The 9,848-nt window shown below is 57.4% G+C and overlaps 2 protein-coding genes across 3 annotated transcripts in view; one reads left to right on the top strand and one right to left on the bottom strand.

The window, feature by feature from the left end:
- The window catches only part of LGALS2 (galectin 2), a 5,756-nt gene extending 4,069 nt beyond the window's left edge, over nt 1-1,687 (top strand). Inside the window, exons 3-4 of one of the 2 annotated variants that reach the window (XM_024761626.1) lie at nt 1,099-1,258; nt 1,398-1,687. In XM_024761626.1, the coding sequence (XP_024617394.1) occupies nt 1,099-1,258; nt 1,398-1,544 (307 nt within the window). In that variant the 3' untranslated portion in view covers nt 1,545-1,687. Of the gene's footprint in view, nt 1-1,098; nt 1,259-1,358 lie in introns of both variants that reach the window. The other variant, XM_024761625.1, reaches the window with a different exon arrangement.
- A 488-nt stretch (nt 1,688-2,175) lies between these two features.
- Nucleotides 2,176-9,848, bottom strand: part of CDC42EP1 (CDC42 effector protein 1) — an 8,120-nt gene continuing 447 nt past the window's right edge. Inside the window, 3 exon segments of the mRNA XM_024761571.1 lie at nt 2,176-3,195; nt 3,198-3,425; nt 4,746-5,517. Of these exon segments, the coding sequence (XP_024617339.1) occupies nt 2,813-3,195; nt 3,198-3,425; nt 4,746-5,208 (1,074 nt within the window). The 5' untranslated portion in view covers nt 5,209-5,517 and the 3' untranslated portion in view covers nt 2,176-2,812.

The following is a 9,848-nucleotide window of genomic DNA, read 5'->3' as shown; positions in this document are numbered from 1 at the left end:
GGGGGCTGCCCACAGCCCTGGAGCAGTCTGGGAAGGGCAGCCTTGTGAAATGGTCGGACGAGCGTGACCTCAGACCAGGGGCCTTTTGTACACTCTGGCACGCTCTCACCCCCTCCCACACCCCTGCTGGCTCCTCTTCTGTTAGGGCTGCTTTCACATCTGAGGCTTCAGAATTCACAGCAGATGCCATGTGCTCAGTTTCCTTGGCCCCCAACAGACGCTGAAGGGGCAAGTGAGAAATCCCGGAAGCTCTGCCCAGTCCTCTGCGAGTCAGGTGCCTCTACTGAAGGCCCAAACCCCCGGGGAACCACCCTCTTTACCCAGCTGAAGGGTCAGAGGCCGGCCTTTCACATGCATTATACTAGCGACAGCCGCCAGGGGCCGCCAAGCGGTCTTGTTTGCCTTCTCTCCATTAGAATCAGAGGCATTTCTCCGCCTCAGGTGTTACAGCTCAGCGTTAGCCTCTCCTGTGTGCAGGACAATGTCAGCATTTCTTGGGACTGATCTCCATCAACTTTTGGTTGGGGAAGGGCAGACAGACGCATTGTGTAGGAGCCAAGAGAAAATCACCCCTTTCTCCTGCGTGGGTCCCTAAGGGTTGCAGAAATGTGGGATACCTCTGGTATGAGACGTCCCAATGAAGGCACCCCATGACTCAGAACATCCCACTCTCAGGGACCCTGAAGGTTTATCTAACTCAGGCCCCTGTAGTGATCTTTTCAAGAGATCACACAACTCCTGATTGCATACCTCTAATGACAGGGAGCTCACCACTTTAGGTGTCCAACTATTTATGGCCAAACTTAATGGGTCTTCAGATAGTTGAGAACAGCAATTCTTTCCCCCAGGATAGACACCTTCATTTCCTGAAATGTCACTATTAGTTACCCTCTTGTCAGGAACCTTAGTCTGTGCTCTAAATGGAATGTGATACTCCAGTGCCAAGTCTGATCAAGTTGTCACCTCCCTTGTTTTAAGGCACAGACCTCGATTAACACAACCTTTGGTGATTCTCCCAGTTTGTGGTCAACCCTGCGACCCAAGCTGCTTTAGCCAGGGCTGGCCCCTTATTCTCACCTGTTACTCCTTCCCCTGCAGCTTTGTGATTAATCTGGGCCAGGGGACAGATAAACTGAACCTGCATTTCAACCCACGTTTCAATGAATCCACCATCGTCTGCAACACATGGGATGGCAACTGCTGGGGGGAGGAGCAACGGGACAGTCACACGTGCTTCAGACTGGGATCAGAGGTCAAGGTGAGGTCAAAGGTGGAAGGGGCCTGAGGAGGATATCAAGGAGAGAGCCCAGATGGTAGGGCACCCTGGCCCACCAGGCACTGCCGTGGCCCCTTTCCAGGGTGCTCCTGCCTCCCTGATGCCTTCCTTCCCACTGCAGCTCCTCGTGACCTTCGACAACAACGAATTCAAGGTGAAGATGCCAGATGGGCACCAGCTGACCTTTCCCAACAGGCTGGGCCACAACCACTTGAGCTACCTGAGTGTGCAGGGTGGGTTCAGCATCTCCTCCTTCAAGCTAGAATGAGGGCAGCATCTCGCCAGAACGCAAGACCCCGGAGTGGATTCCAGCTCCTGACTCCCAGCTACCTCCAGTCACGTGGCATCAGCAGCCCTTGGGTCCCCCGCTTCCCATCTGTTGTTCCTAACCCTCTGTGCTCATCTCCCAAAGCTAAGAACCAACAAAAGAATCCACCTTTATAGAGTCTTTCCGTGGTAGGAACTGTGGTGCTTTCCACTGTCTTAATGCTCCCAGAATCCTCACGATACAGATGAGGAAACTGAGGCACAAGGTCCTTGGACTGCCACATGGGGGTTGGGTTGTGCTCCCGAACACCTCTAAGCCACCAGTCCTGCCTGCTTGTCCCCTTTTATCACCAGGGCAAGTGCCAAGCTGCCCTGTGGGATTATGGTTCCAGGCACCTGGGCTAGGGGCTGTTCCCGGAACTATAGATAAGGGCTCGCACCTGGGCCTCTTATCGCAGGGCTATTCATTCCGGCCTAATTACTCATTACCCAATGCCTCGGCCCCTCCCCTCACTGGGGCCCCCTGGGGGAGTCCTTGGCTTTCCAAACCCAGTGCTTAGGGGACTCAAGCAGGTGGCGCTGACATTGTCCTCCCAGGTCCTCAAGCATCTTGCAGGACACCTTTTATCAAAAAAGCCTTTTTTAATCAGGACCCACAGGCAGGTCTGGGGTGCACGGGAAAGTGGGATTCCCCCACTGTGAGGTCACACCTGACTTTTCTCTGAGGCTTCTGGGACAAGTGGGGTGGCGGGGGTAATGTCGGGGAAGCAGCCTTAGCAAGGGCTGGGGCTCTCAGAAAGGCAGTGGGGACCCTGCTGGGGGCAGCTCCAGGATGAGCTGGGGCAGGCAGTCCCTTTGGGAGAGGGGACAAAGGCTCTGTGTGCTATGCTCCCCACCCCCACCCAGCAAGGGCAGCTTTCCCAGCACAAAGGCTGCCCTGTGAGGCAAGGCCCTCCAGCTGGTGGGGATGGCCTGGGGTGGTGGGTGGGCCGGAGCAAGGGCTGCTGGGTCCAGAGTGGCCGTGGGGGGAGGCAGGGCGGCCCAGCACGGCCCATGGGAACACGCAGGTCCCAGGACAAGCCTGGTCTCCTCTGGCCTCCCTCCCATGTCTGTCCTGCAGAGGTGTGGAGGGGTCTGGGGACAACTTGGGTTTTCTCCCATCTTTCGTTGGTGGGACCCAGCTGTCAGGTGAGGGGCTGGCTCTGCGCCCGGGGAGTTCACAGGCGGTGCCCCGAGGCTGGCTGGGGTCCTGAGCCCATGCCCAGCCGCTCACACCTTGACCTCGTCATCCTCCTCGGCTTCAGCAAACTTGAAGGTGTTGGCTTGCACCGTGCTGGGCACCGAGGCCCTGCTGCCTGCCCGCGGTGGCCCCCACTTTTCGTCCAGGCTCTCCCAAGAGGCCCGAGCCTGGGGCAGCGCCTCGACCAGCTCGTGCCGAGCATCCATCTCAGCGTGGCGGCAGCTGCTTTGGCTGCCACCACAGCCTGCTCCCCAGCGCCTGCTGGGGCCCACGTCAGCAGGTGCACAGGGACGCTCTCCTACTGGGCTGGCCCTCGCCTCGGCCGTTGGGCCCAACCCCAGGGTTACCCCATTGGGGCACTGTCCACGGGGTGGGGGGCTTGAGGCAGGGGTGGGGGGGGTTGCCACAGGTCTGCAACAGGGGCTGGGGCCTGGGTCTCGGCTGCAGAGCCTTCTGAGAGGCTCATGACCCCCAGCAGCTCACTGAGGAGAGAGGGCCCAAGGTCGAGGTCCAGGCGGAAGGACAGGAGGGAGTCAGAGCGGCGAAGCTCAGGCTCAGAGGGGAAGGAGCTATCACGGTCTCGGTCACGAGGCTTTTCTGGGCGAGGCAGGCGAGAGATGGTGCAGAACCCGGAGTCCAGGCCTAGAAGAGAAATAGGGACCAGGGTCATAGCTGGGGTCCCTAACCAGGAACCGGGGAGGGGAAAGCCAAGACCAACTCCAGCTTGCTATGTGGCCTTTAGCAAGCCACTCCCCCATCTGGCCTCAGTTTCCCCCATCTTTCCCATACAGTGAGCCCCGTAGTCTCTTGTGTGAGCCTCCTGTCAACCCTGGAAATTTACATCATCCTCATTCTCATTTTGCAGATGAAGAAAGTGAGGCTCAGTTTGGGACGAGGGGAAGGGCTAGCTCAGGGCCACAGAGTTTGATGGACTGAAGCCAAGCCTGGAGCTCAACTCCTGACTCTCAGTCCCAGCTGTGAACTTGTATGACCCCTAGTTCCCTGCCATGAACCTATAGCATACGGGCTGGTTTGTGGGCACAGGGATGGAACCAGCAGCCAGAGTTTGACTACACAGAAATCAAGACCCAAAGGACAGGCAAATGCCCTCCAAAGGTCCTCTGTCCCAGCCCCTGGCTCCAGGACTACCAGGACTGAGATATAGTGGTGGAACTGTGGACCAGCCCTCAGTGAGATTCTAAGCATCACCCCTGGAGACGGAGCACCGGAGGAAGCCTCCGGTGCTGGGGCAAAGCTGCAGGGCAGGAAATGGCCACCAGGTGGCAGCAGGGGCCCCGGTTCTCAGGTGAGCTGTCCAGAGGGGGAGCCAAGGTTACACCTGCCACTCCCCACCCCGGCAGGAAGGGCCTCTGGCTTCTGTCCATGCGAGTGGTTTTCCAAATTTGCCAAGTTACGGGAACCTTTGTTCACATAACGACACAGCAACAGCTCCTGTGTCCTGAGCACCTACTATGTGCCAGATTCTGGGCCACACTGAATATGTGTATCATCTCACTGAATCTTAGCAGCGACCCTGAGGGGCCCATTATACAGGCCAGGACTTAACAGAGGTCAGTTGGCTCACTGGGAATCAGGCAGAACCAGAATCTGAATCCAGAGCCCTGGCTCTCTGCCTCTCCACTGTATCATTCTGACACAAGGGAGCTGCTTCCATTGAAGTGGGCAGCCAAGCCAAGAGCCTGGGGGTGGGGGGGAGCAGCTCAGGGGCAGGTAGAACTCAAACCCCATCTCCTCACCTCTTAACCTCAGTGTTTTGGGGAGTGAGCAGTTTCCCACCCTGTGACCCCCCCACCCCGCTCCATCCATGATTTGGGGTTTGGGCCTGACCTCCACGGAGGCTGAAATGCTGTGGGGAAAAGAGCTCACTTGGAGTCTTGGCTGAACCATCAAACCCTCTGGGACTCAGCCTCTGGAAAATAGGCAGATAGCCCAGGCCCTCACCGTAACTGGAGTGGCCATCTGTGGAGGTGGCAGGGCTGCGGTCGAAGCTGAGCTTGCCCACCACGAGGCTGTCGTAGGCGGCCTGGTTGAGCTGAGGCAGGGAGATGGCGTTCTTGATGATGGGGGAGATGGCAGGTGGAGCAGGTGAGGGCGCAGGTGGGGAAGCCATCCTCCGGGGCGGTGCCCCTACCCTCCGCACCAGCTGCAGCTTCTTGGCCAGGAAGCTGCGGGGTGAGCGGTGGGTGCCCCGTGAGCTGCCACCGTGGTTGCTGAGGAAGGAGGTGTCGCCGAAGACGTCCCCGCCACGGCCCACGTGCATGGTGTGGCGGAAGTCCCCGAGTGGGGGGCTGATCATGTCCGCAGTCAGCCGCCTCTTCCCCTGCGAGCTGGACACCCAGCCCACGGGTGAGAGCTTGCCCAGGTTCATGGCCGGGGCTCCTCCAGCCCCCTGGGGGCCCGGCATCGGCTCTGGCTGTTCACAGCTGCTGGTCCATGCCCACGGGGGGGCCTGGGGAGGGCGCTGGGCTGGGCTAAGGGTCCACTTCTCAGCTCCCTCCTTCTCGGTGAGAGGGGGCGGATGGAGCCTGCGCCCCTGCTCTCCTAAGGTGCTGCCCCCCAAATGCTGAGGCTATGGGAAGTCCATGGCTTGTCTGTCCCTGAGGCCTGGCTCCTAGCCCTGTGGAAGCAGCTGTAGGTGTTCTGTCCAAGAACACAGAAAGCACCAGACGTGCCTCAAATGTGCACAGCCCCTCTCCTGCCCAGGGGTGGAGACCTAAAAGAAAGAAAAGTAGTGGTAGGCCTGGGGGCATCCTGGGTCCAAATAATAACAGCTAAAGAGAACAAATGGGGACTCCCTGGCGGTCCAGTGGTTAAGACTCTGCGCTTCCACTGCAGGGAGTGGAGGTTCCCTCCCTGGTTGGGGAGCTAAGATCCCCGAATGCTTTGTGGTGCTAGCAAAAAGTAAAAAAAACAAAAAAGAACAAATGATGGGGAACATGGAGAAAATGCTGAGCAGACAGACCCACAAAGAAGGACACATCGCATATTCCCACGTACAGAAAATTTAAGAACAGGCAAAACAAAACAATAGGATAGAAATGAGAATTGTGGTTGCCTTTGAACAGGTATAGACTGGGAGGGGGCACAAAAAATTCATCGAGCTGTACACTTAAGCTGTGTGTAGGTAAAAAGTACGCGTGGTCGTTGTACGGCGCCCGCTGATGAAGTACCTACTGAGCGCCAATGGCTTAAGTTCATCACTCATTTAACCCAGACAACAGCCCTGAGGGAGGCTCTATAGAGAGAGGAGAAACTGAGGCACAAAGAAGTGAAGGGACTTGCCGGACACCACACAGTAGGCAATGGTGAAGCAGCGCTCCCAACCCCAGAGCCCTTGAACCCCAAGGGCCTCCTGCTGGTGGGTTGAGTAAGTCACCTCCCTTCTCGGTGGGTTAAATTGTCTTCCAGCAAGGCCAGGAGGGAGGAGGTGCCCGATGAAGGTTTTGTGAACTGCTGTGTAAACAGCAGAACCCTTCGCCTTCTAGATGCTTCCTGGAAAAAGGATCCTGTGGTCAAAAGTGGTTTTTCCAGATGCCTACTACATGCCTGAGCATATTCAAGGCTCTGAGAAGGCCCGCAGGAAAGAACATTATCATAGTTTTGACAAAAGCCTTGTCACCGGGGAACAAGTTTTGGAAAAAGCTCAGCTGGTGCCAAAAGCTATTTCTTGCCTACTCCCTGCCCTCCTGATCTCTCCCCCACTTTCTTCCCCAGTCCCAGTCTTCTCTAAGCTTCTCTTGGTCCGACGCTACCCCTTCTAGTATCATAGAAAGTGTAGGCTGGAGGACACCTATGAGCCTATGTTCCCACATTTGGTTTTCCTGTGGCCCAGAGAGGCCAAGCTTGCTCAAGGTCACATCAAGAGGGCTGGTAGAGGGCTTCCCTGGTGGCGCAGTGGTTGAGAGTCCGCCTGCCGATGCAGGGGACACGGGTTCGTGCCCCGGTCCGGGAAGATCCCACATGCCGCAGAGCGGCTGGGCGTGTGAGCCATGGCCGCTGAGCCTGCGCGTCTGGAGCCTGTGCTCCGCAGTGGGAGAGGTCACAACAGTGAGAGGCCCGCGTACCGCAAAAAAAAAAGAGCCGGTAGAGACGTCAACTCAGAGCCTTTGACTCACATAGCCTTTACTGGCCCGTGGAGCCCAGTCTTGTCTCTCCAGGTCACAACACACTCTGAGGCTGGGGCCACTGCCTGGATTTTCCCTCCTCCCTCCGTCCCAGCACTCAGCTTGGGCTCTGCAGGCGGCCAAGTGCCAAATCAATACCAGTTTAGTCACAGGAGTTCTTTGTGATACCTTCATGCCAAAGGTTCACCCCTTGTCACCTTCCGAGTGAGGGTAGGTGGAGGATTCAGTGGCCTCACAGTGTGACCTTGGGCAAGTCATTTACCTCCACAGGCCTGGCACCTGAGCTGATAGACGTTGATAATGATTCTTAACAAGAACACCTAGATCTGAGTGTCAACTTAAAAAAAATATTTTGCTGCCACCTCCAAGCGTAAAAACCTCAATTCTGCCCTTCAAATGTTATTTGAAATTCAAAATAGGTTAAATAACAAGATAAAAACAAAGGAGGCAATAAAACAAAGCTTGCTTTGTTTTCTGACTACATTCTCTTCCCTTCCCACCATCTGATCCTCTCCCAACCCTAACTCCTCCCCCCTGGGGGGCGGTTCTGAATCATCCCTTTCCCTGGCACCCCAGGCACCAAGAAGTCCTTGTGGAATGTTTGCTGAAGTTATGAAGCACTCTGCATTTGGCCAGCCACTACATGATGTCATCTGATTCTCCAACAGCCCCGAAAAGCTGGAGGGTTAGCCCATTTTACAGGAAGAGCCACGGCTTGGAGAGAAGGAACTTGGCCAAGGTCACATGGCAGGTACCTGCCATGGGCCAGGTTTCCCTGCTCTGCTGAGGTGAGGATTAAATCTCTGGAGGAGGGGGGGAGGGTGTCATCCTGAAATGTCATGAAGAGGGGTCACTGTGTCTGCCATGGGGCCACACCCACCTCTCCCCAGCCCCCAATTCCCTGGCTTCTAGAAGCAGCCCCTCCTTTCTCAGCGCCCCCACCCAACACCCATGGCCACTTTGACATGTGAGACCAGCTTCTGCCCCAATCTTGTGATGCCCCCACCTCCCAAATGTCTCTGGGCACCTCCAAAAGATCTCTACCCCACCCACTGCTGTAGAGAGACCTGCGGCATTGTGGAGCCGAGGGCAGGGCACTGCTACTGGGGACCTGTTTTCCCACGTGGAAAACAAGAACTGCATCGAAGCTGGTCCTCTCGCAGGAGAGTTTTAAGAGTGGAAGATGCTGTCAATTAAACCCTTGGATCCTGAAGCAGGGCTGGGTTTCAAAGCCAACATTCTGACACTAATATCTCTCATTCTGGGGACCCTTGATGGCAGCCCATTCGGCACTTGACTCTGACCACGGGGTATTGCTGGTGGTTAGGTGTGCCCCACCTGGCCCTGGAGTAAGCAGGGCTCCGGCTGTCCAGGAACATGGCCTATCTCCCCTCACCTGTCCAGGAATACTACCTGCTAATGCTCACAAATACCCATTTTACAGATGGAAAAAATGAGGCACAGAAAGGGAACTGACTTGCCCCAAGTCAGAGAACAAAAAAAGTGGTGTGGCTGGGAACCTCCCCAGGAGTCGAGCAACATCAACAGTAAATGCCAGGGGAGTGGGCGAAGACTCCAGGGGTGTGGGGAAGAGTTGTTCGGGTCCGGGCAGATGCCCAGCCGCTGAGTACAGAAGGGCAGGCCTGGGAGGCGGGAGACTCAGCTCTGCAGATTCGGTGTCTGTGACCTGGGCTAGAGTGGTCACCGTGCAGCCTCAGCGTCCCAGGAGTCCTCATGTTTACCCTACAGAGGACAGTCAGGCCTGGGTACTTGGTAGGTGCTTGCTCAATAGCAGTGGTGACCACGAGGACAAGATGTGGGACCGGAAGCAGGGACCATGCGTTAGGGAAGGCCAGCAGGGGCCGCTGTGGAGGCACCTGTGGTTGGAGGAACCAAGGTGGGGGGAGGGGGAGAGGCAAGGCTGAGGCGGGTGTGGGGGCCGCGGCACCCTAGCGCTCACCTGGGGGTCACCCGCAGGCCCCTAGCGGGCACTACCTCTCATCCTGGAGGCCACTCCCTGCACATAGCCCCCCTCTCGCAAGTGTCCCGCTCGGTAACACCACCCATGCCGATGCGCAGCGGGACCCTGTCTCTGTTAGGGCTGCTCTGGCCTCTGGAACAAGGGGTTAACTCCCTGGGGGCTGCCTTCTTCTGGTTCTCAGAGTCCAGCCACTTCAAGACGCGGAAACTGAGGCCAGAAAGAGGGTAGCAAGCTGTCCACAGTGGCAGCGGAGACCCCGTTCTCAGGACGTCAAGGGGGATAGTAGTAGTAGGGAGCACCTTGGGCCACAGGGGAGGAAGGAGGAAGAGGGGGAGACGCTTCTTGCCCAGACACCCCAAGTTAGAGCCGAATGAGCCTTTGGCTCGGCGAGGCTGACTGGCTTCCGGCAGGGTCTCCCCAAGTCCTCGGTTCCAGTCCCTGCGCCGCGTTTCGTGCGGCTGTGGCCTCCGGGCCAGTCCTTTCACCAATCTGAGCCTCAGTTTCCCAATCCAGAAAATGGGCTTCAAACTTCTCGAGTCTTGCCTGTTTCGGCAAGAATAGAACAGTCTCGAGGGCAGTCGGGATTGGAAGTCCCGGGAAAGATTTTGGCCAGAAAACATTCCCTCTGGGAGGTACGGGGTTAGAATGCGGAGGGTCGCTCCGCCGGTAAGGGGGCAGCCGGCTGCCTTGGCCCGAGGGGAACCGGACGGGATGACCTCATCCGCTGCTCCGGCCTGGAATGCGGCGGTTGGGGAGGGGGCAGGGTGCCTGGACCATCTCCCCAGCGGTCCCCCCCCCCCCACTTCCCGCTCTCCGCGCCGGCCTCGACAAGGGGCCAGACATTCCGACACATAGCCCCCTCCCCGTTCCTTCCCTTCCTTTCCCAGGGCAGGAAGGAGCCTAGACTGCCCTCGACTCGCCCCCTCCTCCCGCAACCCA

The sequence above is a fragment of the Neophocaena asiaeorientalis genome, unplaced genomic scaffold (genome assembly GCF_003031525.2).
Source record: "Neophocaena asiaeorientalis asiaeorientalis breed wild unplaced genomic scaffold, Neophocaena_asiaeorientalis_V1.1 scaffold473, whole genome shotgun sequence".
NCBI lineage: Eukaryota > Metazoa > Chordata > Mammalia > Artiodactyla > Phocoenidae > Neophocaena > Neophocaena asiaeorientalis.
This window is presented reverse-complemented; position numbering and strand designations above follow the sequence as displayed.